Source organism: Bombina bombina, chromosome 2, assembly GCF_027579735.1.
Source record: "Bombina bombina isolate aBomBom1 chromosome 2, aBomBom1.pri, whole genome shotgun sequence".
Taxonomy (NCBI): Eukaryota; Metazoa; Chordata; class Amphibia; order Anura; family Bombinatoridae; genus Bombina; species Bombina bombina.
In genome coordinates this window covers 903,358,806-903,382,733 of record NC_069500.1, presented here as the reverse complement: position 1 = coordinate 903,382,733, position 23,928 = coordinate 903,358,806, and the positions used below count along the sequence as shown (strand labels likewise).

The following is a 23,928-nucleotide window of genomic DNA, read 5'->3' as shown; positions in this document are numbered from 1 at the left end:
TACAGCGGCGGTTGCTGCGGAGGCTGGAGCCTCTACCTATTGGTGTGACTCTGTCGTAAATGATCGAGATGGAAACTTCCCTCAATGAAATCCAAGAAAGAATTAAGGCCTTGAGGCTAATTTGTTTATTTGTGATGCAAATATGCAGATTATTCGATTGAGTGCCAAGACATCTGGCTTTTCTATTCTAGCCCGTAGGGCTATATGGTTGAATTCTTGGTCTGCTGACATGACTTCAAAATCCAGATTGCTTTCCCTTCCGTTTAAGGGGAAGATTCTTTTCGGTCCAGGTCTGGACTCTATCATATCCACGGTCACTGTGGTGCCTTTTAACCGCAGGATAAAAAGAACAAACCTAAAGGACAGGGTCCTAATTTTCATCCCTTTCGTTCGGATAAATCCCAACGCCAGCAGCCCTCTACGAAATCGGACCAGTCCAAGGGAACTTGGAAACCATCTCAATCTTGGAATAAATCCAAGAAGCCCACCGAGACCAAATAGGCATGAAGGGGCGGCCCCCGATCCATCGCTGGATTAAGTTGGGGGCAGACTATCTCTCTTTGTGAAGGCTTGGTTATGAGACGTGCACGACCCTTGGGTTTTGGAGGTCATTGCTCAGGGTTACAGGATAGGTTTCAAATCTCATCCGCCCAGGGGCAGATGCATCTTATCAAACCTGTCTTCAAGACAAGAAAAACAAGATGCTTTTCTAGGGTGCATGAGAGATCTCTCCTCCCTAGGAGTAATTGTGCCAGTACCTCTAGCAGAGAGAGGTCTGGGATTTTACTCAAACCTTTTTATGGTCCCAAAGAAGGAGGGTACTTTTCGCCCGATTCTTGACCTAAAGTGCTTAAACAAGTTTCTGTCTGTGCCATCGTTCAAGATTGAGACGATAAGGTCAATTTTGCCCTTAGTTCAAGAGGGACAGTTCACGATAGATTTGAAGGATGCTTACCTTCATGTGCCAGTTCACAAGGATCACTTCAATTTCTTAAGATTCCCGTTTCTAGACCAACACTTCCAGTTTGTGGCTCTCCCATTTGGTCTGGCTACTGCCCTAAGAGTCTTTACAAAGCTTCTAGGGGCTCTGCTTGCGGTGGCGAGATCCAGAGGTATTGCAGTAGCACCATACTTGGACGACATCCTGGTCCAGGCTCCGTCCTGCCGGCTGGCAGAAGACCATTTAGGTGCTCTGCTACTTCTTCTTCAATCTCATGGATGGAAGATGAATTTAGGAAAGAGTTCTCTGGTTCCCAGTACCAGAGTGGAATTCCTGGACACAATAATAGACTCCATATCCATGAAGATATTCCTTACAGACCAGAGAAGTTGCAAGATTACTTCCAATTGTCTTGCCCTTCAGACCATCTGTGGCTAGGTGTATGGAGGTAGTTGGCCTCATGGTGTCCAGCATAGATGTCATTCCATTTGCCAGGTTCCATCTCGGACCTCTTCAGTTGTGCATGCTGAGGCAATGGAACGGCGATCACTCGGATCTTTCCCAACAGATTTCTCTGGACAACCGGTCGAGAGAATAGCTCTCTTGGTGGCTCTGTCCAGATCGCCTGTCCCAGGGGACATCCTTCTTGAGACCATCCTGGGAAATTGCGACTATGGACGCAAGTCTATCCAGATGGGGAGCTGTTTGGGGTGCCAGAAAGGCACAGGGTCGGTGGACTCGAGAGGAATCACTTCTCCCGATCAACATTTTGGAACTTTAAGCAACCTTCAACGCTCCTGAAGGCTTGGCCTCGTCTGGGTTCGTCCCAGTTTATCAGATTCCAATCTGACAACATTACCTTGGTGGCCTACATCAACATTCCGGGGGGGATGAGGAGCTCCCTAGCCATAAGGGAATTATCTCGGATTATGGAATGGGCGGAGGCCCACAGCTGCTCACTGTCAGCGATCCACATTCCGGGTGTGGATAACTTGGGAGCAGACTTTCTCAGCAGGCAATCGTTTCACCAAGGAAAATGGTCTCTCCATCCCGAGGTGTTTGCGGAAATTTGCATCAGATGGGGGACACCGGAGATAGATCTTATGGCGTCCAGACTCAATACCAAGCTACCCAGATACGGGTCGAGGTCCAGGGATCCTCAGGCAGAACTGATAGATGCCTTAGCAGTGCCCTGGGGGTTCAACCTAGTTTACATTTTTCCTCAGTTACCACTCCTTCCTCGAGTAGTGGCTCGCATCAAGTAGGAGCAAGCTTCGACTATTCTTATTGCTCCATTGTGGCCTTGAAGGATGTGGTTTGTGGACCTGGTGGGGATGTCGTCATCTCTTACATGGAGGTTACCTTGTCGCAGGGATCTGCTGGAACAACATGAGGCCTCTGGAGCAGATTTGTAGGGCGGCTACTTGGTCCTCCTTACATACTTTTTTCAAAATTTTACAAATTTTACGTGTTTGCTTCGGCTGAAGCAGCTTTTGGGAGAACGGTTTTGCAAGCTGTGGTGCCCTCAGAATAGGGTCCACCTTTCCTTTTACCCTTCCTTATTTCATTCAGTGTCTTCTAGAGCTTGGGTATATGTTTCCCACAAGTAAGGAATGAAGCTGTGGACTCTCCTCCTATTAAGATGGAAAACATAAATTATGCTTACCTGATAATTTCATTTCCATCTGTATGGGAGTCCACGGCCCCCACACGTTTTCTCCGCTGGGCGGACCAAAATTTTGTTTCTTCTTCTGGCACCTTTTATACCCTGATATTTCTCCTATTGTTCTTTGTTCCCTCAGCAGAATGACTGGGGGTGAGGGGAGTGGGGGAGGTATTTAAGCTTTTGGCTGGGGTGTCTTTGCCTTCTCCTGGTGGCCAGGTTCTGTATTTCCACAAGTAAGGAATGAAGCCGTGGACTCTCCTCATACAGATGGAAATTAAATTATCAGGTAAGCATAATTTGTTTTTTATTCGTTCTTTTGCTATCTTTATTTAAAAAGCAGGAATTTAAAGATTAGGAGCCAACCAATTTTGGTTTCAACACCCTGGATAGCGCTTGCTTATTGGTGGCTACATTTAGCAAACCAATAAACAAGCATAACCCAGGTTTTCAACCAAAAATGGTCCGACTTGTAAACTTTACATTCCTGCTTTTTAAATGAAGATAACAAGAGAATGAAGAAAAATTGATAATAGGAGTAAATTAGAAAGTTGCTTAAAATTGCATGCTCTATCTGAATAAAGTGTTCCTTTAAACTATGGTTGTCAAAGTGCTTGCTAAAACTGTGCAGAAACGTTTACTTCTAGTGGATAATTTTGTACTTTTTACATTGTCAGATGGCAGCAATGGACCATTTAATCTCAAAAGCCTTTCTGGGAGTTCGACCTACAAGTTTGGTGTGCTGGCTAAAATAGTCAACTATATGAAGGTATTCAAGATTAATTATAGACTACTGCTGTCATTTTTTATTTTATCTTTTCCATTATCATTTTCTTCTGTTATGTGTGATCAGTCCACGGGTCATCATTACTTCTGGGATATAACTCCTCCCCAACAGGAAATGCAAGAGGATTCACCCAGCAGAGCTGCATATAGCTCCTCCCCTCTACGTCAGTCCCTGTCATTCTCTTGCACCCAACGAAAGGAGCTGTTGCTCGTTACAGGCAAGGCTGGAAGCCTAACCAGTCCTGGAACAAGAGCAAGCAGGCCAGGAAACCTGCTGCTGCCCCAAAGACAGCATGAACCGAGAGCCCCCGATCCGGGACCGGATCTAGTGGGGGGCAGACTCTCTCTCTTTGCCCAGGCCTGGGCAAGAGATGTTCAGGATCCCTGGGCTCTAGAGATCATATCTCAGGGATACCTTCTAGACTTCAAATTATCTCCCCCAAGAGGGAGATTTCATCTGTCAAGGTTGTCAACAAACCAGATAAAGAAAGAAGCGTTTCTACGCTGCGTACAAGATCTGTTATTAATGGGAGTGATCCATCCGGTTCCACGGTCGGAACAAGGACAAGGGTTCTACTCAAACCTGTTTGTGGTTCCCAAAAAAGAGGGAACTTTCAGGCCAATCTTAGATTTAAAGATTCTAAACAAATTCCTAAGAGTTCCATCGTTCAAAATGGAAACTATTCGGACAATCTTACCCATGATCCAAGAGGGTCAGTACATGACCACAGTGGATTTAAAGGATGCTTACCTTCACATACCGATCCACAAGGATCATCACCGGTACCTAAGGTTTGCCTTCTTAGACAGGCACTACCAGTTTGTAGCTCTTCCATTCGGACTGGCTACGGCTCCAAGAATCTTCACAAAGGTTCTGGGTGCCCTTCTAGCGGTACTAAGACCGCGAGGGATTTCGGTAGCTCCGTACCTAGACGACATTCTAATACAAGCTTCAAGCTTTCAAACTGCCAAGTCTCATACAGAGTTAGTTCTGGCATTTCTAAGGTCGCATGGATGGAAGGTGAACGAAAAGAAGAGTTCTCTTTTTCCTCTCACAAGAGTTCCATTCTTGGGGACTCTTATAGATTCTGTAGAAATGAAGATTTACCTGACAGAAGACAGGTTAACAAAGCTTCAAAATGCATGCCGCGTCCTTCATTCCATTCAACACCCGTCAGTAGCTCAATGCATGGAGGTGATCGGCTTAATGGTAGCGGCAATGGACATAGTACCTTTTGCACGTCTACACCTCAGACCGCTGCAATTATGCATGCTAAGTCAGTGGAATGGGGATTACTCAGATTTGTCCCCTACTCTGAATCTGAATCAAGAGACCAGAAATTCTCTTCTATGGTGGCTTCATCGGCCACACCTGTCCAGGGGGATGCCATTCAGCAGGCCAGACTGGACAATTGTAACAACAGACGCCAGCCTACTAGGTTGGGGCGCTGTCTGGAATTCTCTGAAGGCTCAGGGACTATGGAATCAGGAGGAGAGTCTCCTTCCAATAAACATTCTGGAATTGAGAGCAGTTCTCAATGCCCTTCTGGCTTGGCCCCAGTTAACAACTCGGGGGTTCATCAGGTTTCAGTCGGACAACATCACGACTGTAGCTTACATCAACCATCAGGGAGGGACAAGAAGCTCCCTAGCAATGATGGAAGTATCAAAGATAATTCGCTGGGCAGAGTCTCACTCTTGCCACCTGTCAGCAATCCACATCCCGGGAGTGGAGAACTGGGAGGCGGATTTCTTGAGTCGCCAGACTTTTCATCCGGGGGAGTGGGAACTTCATCCGGAGATCTTTGCCCAAATACTTCGACGTTGGGGCAAACCAGAGATAGATCTCATGGCGTCTCGCCAGAACGCCAAACTTCATCGCTACGGGTCCAGATCCAGGGATCCGGGAGCAGTTCTGATAGATGCTTTGACAGCACCTTGGAACTTCAGGATGGCTTATGTGTTTCCACCCTTCCCGCTGCTTCCTCGATTGATTGCCAAAATCAAACAGGAGAGAGCATCAGTAATTCTAATAGCACCTGCATGGCCACGCAGCACTTGGTATGCAGATCTGGTGGACATGTCATCCTGTCCGCCTTGGTCTCTACCTCTAAGACAGGACCTTCTGATACAGGGTCCATTCAAACACCAAAATCTAACTTCTCTGAAGCTGACTGCTTGGAAATTGAACGCTTGATTTTATCAAAACGTGGTTTTTCTGAGTCGGTTATTGATACCCTGATTCAGGCTAGGAAGCCTGTTACCAGAAGGATTTACCATAAAATATGGCGGAAATACCTATACTGGTGCGAATCCAAAGGTTACTCCTGGAGTAAGGTTAGGATCGCTAGGATATTGTCCTTTCTACAAGAAGGTTTAGAAAAGGGGTTATCAGCTAGTTCATTAAAGGGACAGATTTCAGCTCTGTCCATCTTGTTACACAGACGTCTGTCAGAAAATCCAGACGTCCAGTCCTTTTGTCAGGCTTTAGCTAGGATCAAGCCTGTATTTAAAGCTGTTGCTCCACCATGGAGTTTAAACTTAGTTCTTAACGTTTTACAGGGTGTTCCGTTTGAACCCCTTCATTCCATTGATATAAGAATGTTATCTTGGAAAGTTCTGTTTTTAATGGCTATTTCCTCGGCTCGAAGAGTCTCTGAGTTATCAGCCTTACATTGTGATTCCCCTTATCTGATTTTTCACTCAGACAAGGTAGTTCTGCGTACTAAACCTGGGTTCTTACCTAAGGTAGTCACTAACAGGAACATCAATCAAGAGATTGTTGTACCATCCTTGTGTCCAAATCCTTCTTCAAAGAAGGAACGTCTTCTACACAATCTGGATGTAGTTCGTGCCCTCAAGTTCTACTTGCAGGCAACTAAAGATTTTCGCCAAACTTCTTCCTTGTTTGTCGTTTACTCTGGACAGAGGAGAGGTCAAAAAGCTTCTGCTACCTCTCTCTCTTTTTGGCTTCGTAGCATAATACGTTTAGCCTATGAGACTGCTGGGCAGCAGCCTCCTGAAAGAATTACAGCTCACTCCACTAGAGCTGTGGCTTCCACTTGGGCCTTTAAGAATGAGGCCTCTGTTGAACAGATTTGCAAGGCTGCAACTTGGTCTTCGCTTCATACTTTTTCCAAATTTTACAAATTTGACACTTTTGCTTCTTCGGAGGCTATTTTTGGGAGAAAGGTTCTTCAGGCAGTGGTTCCTTCTATATAATGAGCCTGCCTATCCCTCCCGTCATCCGTGTACTTTTGCTTTGGTATTGGTATCCCAGAAGTAATGATGACCCGTGGACTGATCACACATAACAGAAGAAAACATAATTTATGCTTACCTGATAAATTCCTTTCTTCTGTTGTGTGATCAGTCCACGGCCCGCCCTGTTTTAAGGCTGGTAGATATCTTTTAAATTATACTCCAGTCACCACTTCACCCTTGGTTACTCCTTTCTCGTTGATTCTTGGTCGAATGACTGGGACTGACGTAGAGGGGAGGAGCTATATGCAGCTCTGCTGGGTGAATCCTCTTGCATTTCCTGTTGGGGAGGAGTTATATCCCAGAAGTAATGATGACCCGTGGACTGATCACACAACAGAAGAAAGGAATTTATCAGGTAAGCATAAATTATGTTTTTTTATTTTCTAATTTATTATGTAAACTTTCTGTTGTAAATTGTGTTCATATTTATTTATTCTTTTTGTGTACTGTAAATATGTGCATAATCTTTTGGGTTTCCATGACATTTGTATAACCTTAGGCTTGTGGTGGCGCTAGTAAGACCCTAGGCACTATCAAATCATTATTTTTTTGACAGTTATGTGCCCGTGGTGTAAAATAGGGCTGGATAATTTTATGTAGCCATTGCTACTAAAATTTTACTCTAGTCTCAGTTTGATTTTGTAAATAAATAAATAAATATATTTTAATTTTCTATGGGTCTGGAATGTGTGGCTGTCTTCACAGTATTCTTAATGGCTATATTATTTATATAAATAGTAAATTCTTGGCGCAAAACCTAACTTTTGTGAATGTATCTTTGACAGGCCTGTCCACATTAGCTTTTACTAATCATTAAAGGGATACTAAACCCCCCAAAAAATTCTATAATTATTCAGATAGAGCATGCAATTTTAAGCAACTTTCTAATTTTACTCCTATGATCATTTTTTTCTTCATTCTCTTGCTATCTTTATTTGAAAAGCGGGAATGCAAAGCTTAGGAGCTGGCCCATTTTTGGTTCAGCACCTGGGTAGTGCTTGCTGATTGGTGGCCACCAATAAGCAAGCACTATGCAGGGTGCTGAACCTAAAATGGGCGGGCTCCTAAACTTTACATTCTTGCTTTTCAAATAAAGATAACAAGAGAACAAAGAAAATGTGGTAATAGGAATGAATTAGATAGTTGCTTAAAATTTCATGCTCTATCTAAATCATGAAAGAAAGAAAAAAATTTGGGTTTAGAATCCCTTTTACAAGTAATGTTGCACAATTAAATTTTCCTTTTTTTCCTAAGTGGATTTATCATTTTAACATTTCAGCCTGTAGGTAATTGCCTAACATGAGAGCTGTGGCACAGAGAATGTTAACATAATGAGCCACATTCTAACAGTCTTATGTTTGAAGTAATATGTGGAATTTCTTGTTACAGACAAGACACCAGCGAGGTGATACATACCCACTGTCACTGGAAGAAATATTGGATGAAACACAACATCTTGATATTGGCATTAAGCAGAAACAGTGGCTTATGTCTGAGGTAAAGAAATGTTAGTTTGTATATATGTATGTGTGTGTGTATGTATGAATATATATATAAATATATATATATATATATATATATATACACACACACACGTTTCTCAAAATGTCACTTACACAACCCAAAGTTTTTGTTGTTTTTTTCTAGTTCATGAACAACTGTGTAATGCTCTGTTAACTTTTCTCACATCTAGCTGCTGAACCCCTCATTAACCACTAAAAATGAAATGTGCAAAAGCTTTGCCCTCCCATTTGTAGTGTTTTGTTGCACTTTTGTGTTCCTTTTCTCACCTCCATGTAAGTCTCTCTCTCTCCTTTTTTGTTACTCTTCCTTATTGTCTTTCTCTACCGGTTTTGTCTTTCATTGATTCTCTCTTTATCCATCCGTTGTGTTTTTCTTTTACCTTATTGTGTCCTCCTCCCAATCTCCTTGTGCCAGCTTGACGAAGGGGCAGGAGCCCCGGAATATTGCTGTAATGAGCTAAATAAAGATATTTTTGCCTTTTTAAACTTATAGTGCAGTATTCATTTCTTGCATATTTGGATTTTTTATAAGCTGAGACCCACAGGGGAAATTTATTTAAATAATGCATAAATAGCTGAGCTTTAAAGGGATAGCAAAGTCCAAAATAAACTTTCATGATTCAGAAAGAGCATGTAATTTTAAAACACTTTCTAATTTAATCTATCATCAAATTTGCTTTGTTCTCTTGGTATTCTTAGTTGAAAGCTAAACCTAGGTAGGCACATATGCTAAAGTGGAATGGTAAATAAAGAGATTATCTTTTTAAATAACATTTTTGTTGTTTACTATCCCTTTAATGATGCATACAAGTCACAATTAATTGTCTGTTTATTTTATTGCGTACAGATGGCAATCATTTAAAGGTTTCTATTTTAGGTTTACTTAAAGGGACAGTCAACACCAGAATTTATGTTGTTTAAAAAGATAGATAATCCCTTTATTACCCATTCCCCAGTTTTGCAAAACCAACACTGTTATATTAATACACTTTTTACTTCTGTGACTAACTTGTATCTAAGCATCTTCTGACCGCCCCTAATCACATGACTTTTAGTTATCTATTGACTTGCATTTTAGCCAATTAGTGCAGTGTCTGCCACTAGCCACGGGCGTGATCACAATGCTATCTATATGGCCTACAAGAGCTAGCTCTCCCCTGCTGTGAAAAGTAAATAAAATAGAGGCGGCCTTCAAGGGCTTTTAAAATATCATATGTGCCTTCCTAGGTTTGCTTTCAACAAGAATACCAAGAGAACAAAGCAAAATTGTTGATAAAAGTAAATTGGAAAGTTGTTTAAAATTACATGCCCTATTTGAAAAATGAAAGTTTTTTTTTTTTTGGACTTGACTGTCCCTTTAAAACAAATACAATTTCTTTTGAATGGCAGGTAGAGTCCACAAATGTATTAATTACTGTTGGGAATTCAACACCTGGTCACCAGGAGGAGGCAAAGACACCCCAGCCAAAGCTATTAAGTATCCCTACCCCTACTCAGTCGTTCCCCAGTCATTCTTTGCCTTCGTCTACTACAGGAGGTTGGCCGAGAAGGTGCTAGGAAGATTCTTGGAATTTAGTCCTTTAATGGGTAGTTTCCCTACAATACAGGACTGGGGTTCACAGAGCAACCATGTAATCCTCTTAGTAAGAGTTGTGGTGAAAATTAGCTACTGAATGTTGCAGTGAAGCTTCTCTGTCCTCCTGCCAGTAAATGTCTGCTAACACCCCCTCTGGCAACCAGTGTAAGTTTACACTGCTTTCCTATATTCCTTAGGTCCCTCTTAGATGTGGAAAGAGAAGCTGTCAGACCTGGAAGTACTGTGTCAGCTCCACAGCAGATACCCTGCAGGATAAGTCCTTAAAATATATTTTACTTTGACATAGAGGATATTGCCTACTACCAAGGCCACAGTGTGGCACTTTATTCCTCCTAAGGATATCCGTTTTATTTAGAACACTATTCACATGATATGTGAAATCTTTGGCCGTTTATTTTATTGGGGTATGTGCAGGCTCCTCCGTTATCACTCTGAGGACAACATCGTTCCTGCTCTTATTTTATGGGGGCTTTATGTTTAGGTCGATACTTAAAATACTCAGTCACATCTTGAGGGCTCTTTTATTCTGGGTAAAAACAAATTTTGCGAAAGTGGTGCACGGCCACTTTGCACGCTTATACTCTTGCAGGGGGCGGGACTTAAGCATTGCGCCACACGGTCGGGCACTCTTCCTGTTAGTAATTACTCTGTTTTCACTGTTTATGCACTGTATTAATATCCAAGAAGGGGTCTTCCAAGAACTGATAAAATTAACCCTTCAGAGCCCTCCACCTCACAGGACTCTGCTTTCCATGAGATGACACTTCTGTTCCCTCAGTCCCCGTCCAAAAATGTGACACAAGCTGTACCCTGCGGCCCTTTTCTGGTGTTTATTTGCCAGCGTTCTTCGCAGTACAGCGGAGGTTGCCTCTATGTGCGAACCTTCTACTTGAAGGTCCATTCCTTTATGAAAATCTAGATTCTCTGAGGCTGACTGTGTGGAGATTGAACGCCTAGTGCTGTCTAAAAGAGGTTTTTCTGACGGTGTCATTGATGCCCTGATCCAGCCTTGTAAGCTGGTCACTCATCATATTTACCATAAGGTATGGTGTACCTATCTGGTCTGGTGTGAGGAACAAGGTTTCCCTTGGCACAAGGTGAGGGTTCCTTGAATCCTTTTGTTTCTTCATGATGGTCTGGAGAAAGGATTGTCAACCAGTTCTATCAAGGGTCAGATCTCTGCCCTTTCGGTGTTGTTGCATAAGAGATTAGCTAATCTTTCTTATGTTAAGTCTTTTATTCAGGCCCTGGTTAGAATCAGGCCTGTGTTTAAACCTTTTGCTCCTCCTTGGAGCCATAATCTTGTTCTTCGTGTTCTTCAACGGCTCCTATGCATTCTGTTGACATTAAACTTTTGTCTTGGAAGGTTTTATTCTTGTTGGCTATTTCTTCTGCTCACAGAGTTTCTAAGTTATCCGCTTTGCAATGTGATCCCCCTTATCTTGTGTTCCATGTAAATAAGGCTGTTTTACGTACCAAGTTAGGTTTTCTACCTAATGTTGCCTCTGATCGTAACATCAATCAAGAGATTGTAGTTACTTCCTATCAAACTAGACAATAGAAGCACATCGGAAAGTTGTCCAACTACTCAGATGGAGCATGCAGTTCAAAAGCATAACATGTCACATTATACAGTATCTCTTTAAACCATAGGAATACAATGTATATTATTCATAAATACTCATATCGGAGATTAAAGGGATAGGATAGTCAAAATGAAACTTGCATGATTCAGATAGAGCATGTAATTTTAAGACACTTCTATTTTCAAATGTGCTTTGTTCTCCAAGTATCCCTTGTTGGAAAAGTATGCACATATCCTACACTAATGGGAGCTAGTTGCTGATTGGTGTAGTGCAATGCTGTTCCTTCAGCAAAGAATAACAAGATAATGAAGTAAATTTTTGTGGTTTCCTGTCCATTTAAAAATTCCTCCTGTTTCTTTCTCTCTCTCTCTCTCTCTCTCTCTCTCTCTCTCTCTCTCTCTAGTTTTATTCTTAGCCTCGTAAGAGATCGTTGAGAATAGAGGTTGTTCCAGCTACTTGCTTATGGATTTTAAATTGGGAGCTTAGATTTATGAGAGAGAATTAATAGGGAGTATCATTTACACAGATAGCCAGACTGCTGACGGTTCCTTTAGAAGGGAAAATGCTTTTTTGAATCCAAATTGGATTCTATTATCAAGACTGTTACTGGAGGAAAAGGAAATACAGAAATATTAAAACTGTTCTCTTTACTGCCCTCTTTTTAACTAGAGGAAAATGAGCATTTCTACAGACAAGGAAATTGTTTTTGTTACTTTAGCTCCTCTAGAGATCAGAAGTCCTCTTCCAACCAAAAGTCAGAGAGAGACCAACAATAGATTTAAAGGATGCATATCTGCACATCCCAATTCACAGGGACCATTTCTAGTTTCTAAGATTTGCGTTTCTCAACAAACATTATACATTTGTGGACCTCCACTTTGGTTTGGCCACAGCCCCTTGTATCTTCACAAAAGTATTGGGGGCTCTCTTAGCAGTAATCATCTCAGAGAATCTCCATTCCTCTTTATTTAGACGCTATTTCTCTTTCTCTAGCTGTTGCTCATACCCAAAGAATGGTATTTTCCCTTCAGGAACATGGCTGGAGAATCAATGTGGCCAAAAGCTTATCTCCAGCCACAAGAGTGGTTTTCCTGGGAGTGATAATATACTCTGTTTGAATGCATTTGTTTCTCACAAATGCAAGCAGAAGCAAACTTCAGAATGCGTGCCATTCCCTACAAATGGCTCATTCTCTATCTGTAACTCAGTGTATGGAAGTTGCGGGCCTCATGGTGGCAGCATCAGAAGCTGTACCTTTTTCTCGCTTTCATCTTCATCCTCTGCAATGTCCATGCTCCAACAGTGGTCAAAATATTGTTTTCAACTGGTCCAGCAGATCTGTTTAAGTTCTTTAGTCAGACTATCTCTCATGGTGGAGGGTAAGTCCCTGTTTTACCCTTGAATTGTTCTTTCTTCAGCCTACTTGGACAGTGGTCACTACGGACACAAGTTTGATGGGTTTGGGCGCTGTTTAGGGTACCCGGAGGACACAGGAAGTATTTGTTTCCTCTGGAGGCAAGGTTACCAATCTGCATCCTAGAGCTTTGTGCTATTCTTCAGACCCTTCAGTCTTGGCCCCTTCTCAAACAAGAAAAATTAATTCAGTTCCATTTAACCATCAGGGAGGGACCTTAGTTATGTTAAAGATATCTCACATTCTGTCTTGGGCAGATGAAAACCTCTGCACCCTATTGGCTATTCACATTCCCGTAGTGAACATTTGTGAGGCAGACTACCTAAGTCGTCAGTCCGTCCATGCAGGAGAATGGTCCCTTCATCAGATCGTGTTCGATCAGTTGATTCTGAGGTGGAGCCTTCAGGAAATAGATTAATGGCATCCAAACTGATCCACAAACCTCCAACTTGTTTGTTGTTTTTCTTCCAAGACTCATTGCAAGAATCAAACAGAAATCAGCATCAGTAATACTCATAGCTCCTGTGTGGCCCGCAGAACTTGGTATGCGGATCTAATTCATATGTCATCTCTTTCCCCATGGACTCTACCCTTAAGGAAGGATCTTCTGTCTCAAGGACCTTTTAGTATCATCTGATCTCAAATCACTGAATTTGACGGCATGGAGGTTGAAAGCCTAGATCTCAAGAATGGAGGTTTCTCAGATTCTGTTATCTCTACTTTGCTTCAAGCCAGAAAGCCCTTCATGCAAATAATTAATAATTTAAATATGGAAAGCTTACTTTCTTTGGTGTACTTCTAGAGGTTTCTCTTAGAAATCTTTTAGAATCCCCAGAATTCTTCAGTTCCTTCAGGGTGGACTGGATAAGGGTTTATTGGCTAGCTCTTTAAAGGGTCAGATTTCAGCATGATCTGTTTTGTTTCACAAGCAGTTGGCTAAGTTGCCATGATTCCCCCCCCCCCCTTGAACCTATGCATACTCTGGTCCTTAAATTGCCTTGGAAAGTTTGCTTCCTTCTAGCCATTTCTTCTGCTAGACAGGTTTCTGAATTGTCAGCTCTGTCTTGTGAATTCCCCCCTTTTGGGTTTTCATCAGAATAGTGTGGTTCTTCAGACTAAATGATTTTCTTCTGAAGGTGGTGTCTTCAGAGAATATTAATCAGGAAATTGTTGTTCCCTCTCTGTGCCAAAAACCTACCAACTCTAAGGATCACCTGCCTCACAATTTGGATAGTCAGACACTTAAAATTTTAATTAAGATGTTTGACCAACTTTTAGTTTATTTGTAAGCTTTTTTGGTCCCAGAATGGGTCAAATAGCTACAGTGGTGGCCTTGGCAGCATGGCTCAAGCAGGCTATGCATAAGGCTTACTTGGTTGAGGGAAAAGAAGAGTAACTGCTTATTCTATCTGTATCTACGTCCTGGGCCTTCAAGAAAGACGCCTTGGAACAGATTTGCAAGGCAACAACCTGGCCTTTCCTTCATACATTTTTCTAAATGTTATCATTTTGATATTTATTCTTCCTCCGAAGCTGCTTTTGACAGAAAAGTCCTTCAGGCCGCAGTGTCCAGCAAATAGAAATTGCCATTTTTTTTGTCCCACCCGTCCTTAACATGGATTCTCAGTTTAGGTATTATATCCCACATGTTATGGTCACCTTTGGGCTGTCGTCCTCTTACGAAAGAAAACAAAATTTATACTTGCTGATAAATTGCTTTATTTCAGGATGATGAGTGTCAAATGGACCTGTCCTGGTTTTTCTATATGGGCGACGGTTTTTATTTTCACCTCTTAACCCTGCTTTCTGTCTTTCCTATCTTTTCTGACTCTCTCCTCCACTCGGCTATACATAAACTGAGTGGGTTATTAAATCTCATGTGAGGGTTCTTGGCTGGAAATATATCCCACATGTTATGGACACCTATGAACTCTCAATATCCCGAAAAAAATCAATTTAATATAAATTCTGTTTATGTCCATCAAATATTTTATTTGCACCCATTTGAATTTACATGCAAGGGAGTGAGTAGCCACAGTAGGAATGTGGGTGAACAGGGTTTCTGCTGATGAGCTAGTCCCACATACTTGGGCATAGTGGTGTAAGAGTAGTATGCTGTACACACAAAAGGAAGTGTACTGATCAGGATTGTAGTGTGACTCATAGAACCTTGGGGACCATAATTTCTTTAGGGTTCTGTGGTTTTAAAGCTGTTTCCTGAAGGAATAGGTAGACAGTAGTGATCAGCTTAGGTGTGTCCATTCTGGTCCAGCACTTGCACATCTACACCCTCTGCAAGCATGGTAGGAAAGAATCTTGCAAGTGGAGCATGGGATGAATAGGTTGCGCAAGCCTGTTTGGGTTTCATGTCCCTTCAACTTTGATTCTATAACTCGGTTATATTAATCGTGGATTGTACACGGATGATATCCGTGAGATCTTAAATCATGTTTAACAAAAGTACATTAATGTGACATTGGAGAAGGACTAAAAAGAACACATAACAACAAACAAATAAATAAAAAAAAAATGACATCTCTTAGTAATAGAGGGACACCCTGAGTAAGCACAGTACAGAAAGGTATTAGAATAGGGTTGTGGGAAAATTACTCATTTGGTCGTTACACCTGAATCTGCAATAAATCATTGTTTGCATAATAGAGATCTAGTTGATTCAGTAACTGATAGTGTAGTTTTTCTAGTGCAAATATTGGAGCGCAATTGTAGTTGCCATTACTGGCATTGTGCTGGTATTGAGCATTGTTTCCAATATCTAAGTGTTATTTGTTTAACACTATTTAGAAGAATAAGAATAATATTGCGCAGTTTTAATATTTAAGAAGTTTTAGGGATGGGCTTATAAAGGAGAGCTATGGAAGGATTAAGGGTGATATAAAATAAGAAACTATTACTTGAGACCAGGAAGATATCCGTAGTAGACAATACCACCATACTTGGAGAAACTGTGGGAAAAGGGGCACCTTTATACAACCGCTATTGATAGCAGTGGGAAATATTCTCAATCCTATGGGATGTCAACCTTCTAATTCGTTTGCAGGATTGACACAGAAATGGAAGCTTTATCCCTGCGCTGGAAAATAGAATTTCAACAGGTCACGCTCCCAAGATTTGGTATATGAGGGCAAATGAGTACGGAAAGGAGTTCCCCTTAATTTATAAATTAATGATTGGTTGCTTTTAAAGGGACGTTATACAATAGATTTTTCTTTGCATAAATGTTTTGTAGATGATCCATTTATATAGCCTATACAACTTTTTTTTTTTAAATCTATAGTTTTGCTTATTTTTAAATAGTCTTTTCATATGCAGAGGGAGGAAGGGGGAGTGTCTGCTTGCAGTGGGTGTTCCAGCTAACCTTTTCAACAGTTCTAAACTAGGAGCTTCTAAATAAGTTTTTTTTTTTTTATGGTTTTATACTGGATTTTTAGATCAGCATCTATGCATATTATTTTGAAATTTGGTGTATTACTGTCCCTTTTAACTGGAGTATTCCCTGAGCAAAGCTTTTCAAAAGGGAGTTTTTGTCTGATAAGATTATTTTTATCTGGGTAAGTGGAGAAAGTATGTTGAAACTGAAGATACTTGAACCAATGTGTAAGTTTCTTTTTCTTCTTAAATGGAAAGAGTCCACAGCTGCATTCATTACTTTTTGGAATAAGAACCTGGCCACCAGGAGGAGTCAGACACCCCAGCCAAAGGCTTTAATACTCCTCCCACTCCTCTCATCCCCCAGTCATTCTTTTCCTTTCGTCCCAGGAGGTTGGCAGAGACGTGTCCGAATTTTAATTTTTGTTTTTTGTCTCTTATGGAGGGTAGTACTCTTCGACATGGGACACAAGTTTTAAGTAGTCCTGTCAGTCTCTCAGTGAGGGCTTGGATGAGAGTTAGAGTCCGGAGATGCAGGAAGTTTCTTTCTGTGAAACCATCCCGATTCATATTAACAGCTCCTCAAGCAATCAGCGTTGTCGAACTTCGCTTCGCTGCCTGCTTTCTTCTCTCAAGTCCATGACGGAGGCGATGCTACTATTCATCACACTTGAAAGGCCGTGTTCCTGTTCCACGGCGTTGATTCCGGTAAGATTGTTTCATTTTATTTTATTCAATGTACTGTAACGTGATGTTTCCCGTGAGGCTAAAGCTCCTCGCGGGTTTAAAGGGACACTCAGGTTTTATTACATTTTCATGATTTAGATACAGCATGTAATTTTAAACAACTTTCCAATTTACTTCCATTAAAAAAAATGTGCACAGTCTTTTATATTTACACTGTTTTGAGTCACCAGCTCCTACTGAGCATGTGCAAGAACTAAGACTATACGTATATGCATTTGTGATTGGCTGATTGCTATAACATGGTACATGGGGAGTGGAAATATACATAACTTTGAAATGTGTTAGAAAAGAATCTACTACTCATTTGAAATTCAGAGTAAATCCTCTTGTCTTGTTATCTTGCATTTGTTGATTATGCAAATCTATTGTGTTCACTGGTCCTTTAACTTATAACATAAGGGTCTCAGTGAGTCTCTGTTAGATCTTGGAATCGAGGGTTAATATCTCCTGAGGGGGGTTATTGGACAGGGGGGTTTATAATCATGTTTATGTGATTCAAGCTGCTTATGTGTGAGGTTTATGGGCTTTGTGGTTTGAAACTTTGAGGCCTTTGGAAGTGACGCAGCCTTTTGGCTGGGCACGCTTTTTGGACTGTACAGTTCACCCTGTGTCCGGGCGTGGTTACGCTCTGTTTCCCATTTCCGCATTCCCGACCGTGTGGTGACTAAGATATTCTAGTCCGCAGGGGTCTGGTCATAGGAGGTGGTGAGTGCCCCTGCTATTGGTGGTGTCAGGTGCCGTTTTTGTTTTGTACTGTTTATAGTCCATATTGACATATCCTCTTATAGTTATGGGGGATTCTGATGCTAAGACTATGCTCATTTAAAATTCAGTTACAGAGGACTCTGACACCGAGATGATTATAATATCTTATTCAGATTCTGTGTCCGGTGACGAATCTGGTTTAGCCTTGTTGACTCTGGTCAATCAGTCTTGTTCCATATGCCATATGAGAGCACCCGGTTCCTGGGGCTCGGGGAATCAGAGACTTGCTGAGCCGTCCGCTTCTGGGGGTCCTGTTTCCCAGGGAGCGGGTTTCCTACCGATTCTTCCTCTACATGCAGGTAACCCAGTTTATAGTTCTTCCAAGCGGGGTGGTGTGTTCCCCCCGGAGCTTGCAGCACGTTTTTTCCTTCAGACAATGTTGATTCTTGCTCGTCTGCATAGTCCAGACGTTTCTTTGAGAATGTGCTCGTGCCCTATTGTCCCAGGTATTCCACCTTGGGGTGGGCCTCCACAGTATCCTGAGGGTTCTGTTCCGGAGTGTTGTGCTTTTTGGTACCGGATTGCGTGCCTTCGCGTATTGCTCAGACATCTGTTTGAGTCACTGAACGACCCTTTAGTTCATAGATATGGGAATTTTCAGTCTGATGGTCCGAATGGTACAACTCGTTAGACATATGGGGATGAGGTAATCTCCTATTGTGTTTATTTTGAGTTCTTTCCCAGTTTTTGTAAGATGGGACTCCGTTTGGCTGGTCCTACGGGTAGGCCCGTGTCTTTTTTTGGGCGTTAACCTTCGGGTTGCCTTATATTTTATTTTGTATCCAATGGCTGTCTTTTATTTGTTTCCTTCGGGAACCATCTGGGATTGATACTCTTTGTTACTTCTGCGGAAGTTGTTTGGTCATGTTAGTCCTATGTTTAAAAATGTCTGTTTCGTTTTCCCCTATGAGGGAAAGTTTATGCAGCTTGCTGGTTAGAACCCCTGGTACAGGCTAGTCCTGTTGGGTTTGTTCGGTCTTGCGGCTGTTCAGACGCGTGTCGCTGTTCTGCTGAGCTGGTTCGGTAGAAGCGCTGAGTGCTCAGGTTATCATTGTTTTTCATGTTCCACTAAGCATTCGAGAAGAACCGGTGGGTTCGTGTGGCGGGAAGGATTGTCTCATTCCTTATAGCCTCCAGTCATAGATGACTGGGCGGGGGAGTGTTCCGCTTCGTCACTCTATCTAAAATCTGATTTCATCAGAACCATGTGGGGGAGGGTTGGTGGGCTTAGGCCCCATCACTGCTGTTTGAGTGATTTGGCCTTCAGTTTTAGGTCTATGGATGGTCCTGTTGGGACTTGATCCTACAGCTTGTATGGATAGCTGTCCAGCATGCGGAAGGTTTTGCATTTTGAAGCCTATTGCAGCTCTCTGCACCTTTTAGGTGTATGTGTAAGCCGTTTCTAGCGTATCTAGATACAGCCTTTACTCCTGGACGTGATGGTCTGACTAAGTTATGAGGCCTTTGGGTCTCCTTGCATGTCTCCGGGTGAGTTAGATCTCCTTTTAGGGATCGGTATCGCGGATGATGGTTGATCCCTGTGGGAACTTTGTTTAGCTCGGGGTTCCCCGGAGATGCGAAGGATTAGCGCCTTTCTCTTCCCTGTGTCCTCTGCCTATGTGGAGGTGATGGGGAGACTAGCCCTGCTAGTAGGGTTTTGTGGACCTCAAGGTATCCCTTCTGTTGTCCTGAGACTTTGAGAAGTCCCTTCATACGACTTCTAGCTCTGCTCCTTGGACTTTGGCTAGGGGTGGTTCCTTCCTTTGGTCTGGACTTTCGAGTTCCCCTCGCTATCCGGATTCTCTGGATATGTGTCCATTTCCCTTTTCTGGCTTTTTAGCCAGTTGGGATGTTTAGTTCCTGGGTAAGGTTTCCTGAACTATTAGGCACCGAGACCGGGTTTTTCTCCCTGAGACTTCCACCTTCTGAGGCTTCGCTTGGCCTTCTTCCTGACCCAGTCTTGGAATCTTGAATCTCAGGGTTGGTCGGGGTGTTCCACGGTAGCGGGAACTTCGGCTATGTCCTTGCTCCGTCTACCTAACCAGGTCAGGTTTGGCCTGGTTTTAGGAGTATTTCTTACTCTTTACAACAGAGTGACCCATGTCATCTAGGGGTTAGCTGCGTGGCTTGCACCTCAAGGGTTGTGGGTTCATACCCAGCTGCTGGCGTTGGATTTCCAATTTCTGGTGCGCCTTAGGGTTGCATTCCCCTGGTCAGTTTGCCAGTGTACCCGTGTATTCCCTGCCCTCCAGGCGAATGGGTTGGCTGTGCCTCTGTTGGACAAGCTACTTGTAGGGGCGGAGGTCCTTTTTCTAGGACATTTGTGTTTGGGATTTTTCTTCCCAATTAGCCGGTGGCTTCGGGCCTTGAGGACAGTTGTTGCCCTTCCAGCCTCTTCCCTTTTTCTTTAGGGGATATTCTCCTTCCTATAGAGATGGAGTCCTTTTTGGGACTTCTCCTAGTCGGGAAGTGTAGGGTGGAATGGGTTCCACCTGGGGTCTTGTTGGCTCCAAGTCAGACTGTGGGGCCTTGTTTTGATAGATCCTTAGGTCTATGGCCTTGTCTGTTTCAAGAGTCGGGTTCTACTTGTACTCTGTGGGGGGTGGCTGTACCATCTTTACGCTTGTTCCTGTACCAGTTTCGGGATTCTTTGTTCCCCTGTAATGGATCCCTGTGGCTGGGTTGGTCCAGCTGGTTGTGGGTCTGCAGGTCAGAATGTCCGAGCGGTCTAAGGGTCGCAGTCTCCTTTGGATGTGTGAGCTTGTTGAGTCTATCCTCATCGCTCAGTCTGCTAGGAGATGGATTTTCCTTTCTCCTTGCTCCTTTTACAGGAGAGGGTTTATTCTTTCTTCGGGTTCTGAGGGTATACTCTCCTTCTTGGGGGGGCCTTGATGGAGACTTTGTGTTCCTCTTTTTAGGGACCTGTGAGTAGGTTCGGCGGCTTAGGTTGCCTGGAGCATGCCCTCTGTCGAGAGGCTCTTTTGTGGGGTCTGTTTCTTGATGACTGCTTCTTCTTCCTTGCAAGCTCCCTCTGTGTCGTCCTGTTATGGACTCTGTGTTCTTAAACTTGGGGTTTTCGCCTGGGTCTGTTACACGCTTTCATGGTCGAATACTTTGGTATGTTGGAGAGGCGTCTGTTCTGTCTCTGTGCCCGGTCTTATCCCGGGTTTCGCTTGGTATAGGCGTGGACTCCTTCCCTGTTTGGGTCCGTTTGGCTCTCTGTGAGCTGGGCCCACTCTTAGAGGTGTTCTTTTTTGTGTTAGTGACCTTTTGGTTTCCTCTGTTCCCCTTTTCCTTGTCCCCTTGGGGGTTTGACTGGTATCCCCTTCATTTGTGGGGGGGGTGTGGTGGGGGACCGTCTGTTGGGCGACGGTGTCTCTTGGTAGACTGTTGGCTCAGTCTAGTCCGTTTTGTGGTCTCTCGTTTGGCTCTGGACTAGCTGCGAGTCAGTGTCATGGGGCTTTTCCTTTATAAAGAGTTTTCTCGGCTTCGGATGAAGCGGGATTTTTTTATTCGGTTGAGGTTCAGGCCTGGTGCCCTCAGTATGGGCCGCCTATTGTGTACCCTCCCGTCTTGGCATTCAGTGTCCTCTATAGCTTGGGTATTGTTTTCCCAAAAGCAATGAATGCAGCTGTGGACTCTTTCCATTTAAGAAGAAAAACATAAATTATGCTTACCTGATAATTTCCTTTTATTCTGATGGAAAGAATCCACAGCTCCCCATCCGTGTTTTATGTGGGGCGTCCATATATTTTTCTGGCACCTTTTTACCCTGATATTTCTTCTACTGTTCCTTGTTCCTCGGCAGAATGACTGGGAGATGAGGGGAGTGGGAGGAGTATTTAAGCCTTTGGCTGGGGTGTCTTCGCCTCCTCCTGGTGGCCAGGGTCTAATTCCCAAAAGTAATGAATGCAGCTGTGGACTCTTTCCATCAGAAGAAAAGGAAATTATAAGGTAAGCATAATTTGTTTTTTAGGGATATGAAACCCCATTTATTTATTTTGTGATTCTGATCATATAGTTTTTAACAACTTCTATTATCACATTTGCCTTTTAGTATCCTTTGTTTTAAAGAACAGCTATGCACTACTGAGAGCTAGCAGAACCCATTGGTGGCAGCAGATGTATGCCACTTGTTATTGGCTCACCCAATCAGCAGCTAGCTCCCAGTAATGCATTGCTGCTCCGGAACCTACCTAGGTATGCTTTTCAACAAAGGATACCAAGCGAATGAAGCTAATTTGATAATAGAAGGAAATTAGAAAGTTGATTTAAAATGCCATGCTCTATCTGAATCATATAAGAAAAAATTTGGGCAAAATTGTAAAGGTTGTAAATATGGTGTATTTGTTGTCAAATTCTATTTCTCAGAGGTTACAAATATGCTAGGTTTTGAGTTAGGAATCTCTCTTTTTGATGGGGGTGTCTCATTCAACATTGCTGAAGCAGAACTCCTCTATGGAGACCTGGCCCATGTAGCATCCCTTAGGGCTTAAACTGGACACCTGCTTTTAGAAATATAATGTATTTCTTCTTTGGATGGGATACAACAATTGATTGATCCACTTTATCAATGCATAGAACCTGCTACTTTGTCTTTAAGTCTGTCTGCATAACCTATAGTTAAAGGGCCACTGTAAGTAAGTATTTTCTATGCCTGTTACTAACTAACTACCCCAAATACGCTTTTTATTAATAGCATTTCATTAACATATCTCTACCGTATATCAGAAATCTTGTCTGCAAATTTAATTGTTTTCCAAACCCACTCCGTGGGTATCCTTTGCTTTGTACCAATCCGTTTACAATACCTAGGTTTCAAGTTATTGGTTTAAGTATTTTGAACATGCAGTGCTGAAAATAGTGGGCAGGATAATGTGACATCATCGGCGAATAAAAGATATAACTTTTAGAACGTTATGAAACTTGTTTTGGAGAAAATATAGGTCAGTAGGTTTTAATTAATGTTTATTAACTTTAATATGTTAGTTGTTTAGCTTAAAAAGTATAACAGAAAGTAATCCTTTAACTAATTTTATTTTATTTTTTTTAGGCTCTGGTGAACAATCCCAAAATTGAGATCACTGATGGAAAGTATTCTTTTAAGCCTAAGTACAACTTAAAAGATAAGAAGGCCCTTCTAAGGCTACTAGACAAGCATGATCAAAGAGGTTTGGGTGGTATCTTACTGGAAGACATAGAGGAAGGTCTTCCCAATGCACAGAAAGCCATAAAGGTATTTTTTGATAACTGAATATACTATACAAAGTCACGTTTAAATATTAAAGAGAATCCATTATGCATTTATATTATTGTCTGGGATTATTAAGACATGGTCAAAATGGGTATTCTCTTTGTGCAGTCAGTGCGCCAAGAAGAGTCACAAGTCCTGCAATTAGCCACCAATTGGCAAACGCTGCCCAGGTGCTGAACTAAAAATGGGCCGAATCCTAAGCTTAGATTTCTGCTTTTCAAATTAAGATAGAAAGACAACGAAGAAAAATTGATTATAGGAGTAAATTAGAAAATTGCTTAAAATTGCATGCTCTATCTGAATCATGAAATAAAAAAATTGGGTTTAGTATCCCTTTTAAATATGCATTGTTTTGCAGTCTAGGGACACACCCTCCAAAGTATGTTCATCTAACTTTCTTTGTTATGGACTTAAAGTGATGGTAAACTCTCACCTTTTTAAAACTCCAGAATGTTAATGATATTTTAGATGGAGTTTAATTCATCCGTTGTAATGAAGATGTGCTATAACTTACTCACTTCAAAAGTCAATTTTTCTGTGAGCTAACAGTCTCAATTATTCTCCAATTGGACAACAATTCAAACAGTTAGCTCACAGAAAAATGTACTTTTGAAGTGGGCGGCGGAGCACAGGGTATTTGAATTTCATATCTATATCAAAAACTAATCAACTGATTAATTAAACTCCATCTAAAATATCACTAATATTCTGGATCTGATTTTAAAAAGGGGAGAGTTTACCATCACTTTAAACAAGCTCCCATCTTGCTCAAACATTCACTGTGTAGCAGGTTGCATGGTTTAAATCAAAACCCTCTGAGTAGAGGAGATAGACAGATGCAGAGTTTAGGTGACACAAAAACTTTTGAGGTTTTAGGGAATTATCTCCTTCCTTAGAACAGAGTACATAGTGACAAGAGTCCCATATTTATACCAAATAAAACTCCTACTAACCCATCCTTCCTGTGTAACTGGCCCCATACCTAGAAAGCAAACTAATGGT

General features: G+C 42.1%; 1 protein-coding gene across 1 annotated transcript in view; it reads left to right on the top strand.

The window, feature by feature from the left end:
• The window catches only part of GTF2E2 (general transcription factor IIE subunit 2), a 232,584-nt gene that overhangs the window by 50,731 nt on the left and 157,925 nt on the right, over window positions 1–23,928 (top strand). Inside the window, exons 3-5 of the mRNA XM_053703281.1 lie at window positions 3,281–3,372; window positions 8,043–8,150; window positions 22,726–22,908. Of these exons, the coding sequence (XP_053559256.1) occupies window positions 3,281–3,372; window positions 8,043–8,150; window positions 22,726–22,908 (383 nt within the window). The remainder of the gene's footprint in view (window positions 1–3,280; window positions 3,373–8,042; window positions 8,151–22,725; window positions 22,909–23,928) is intronic.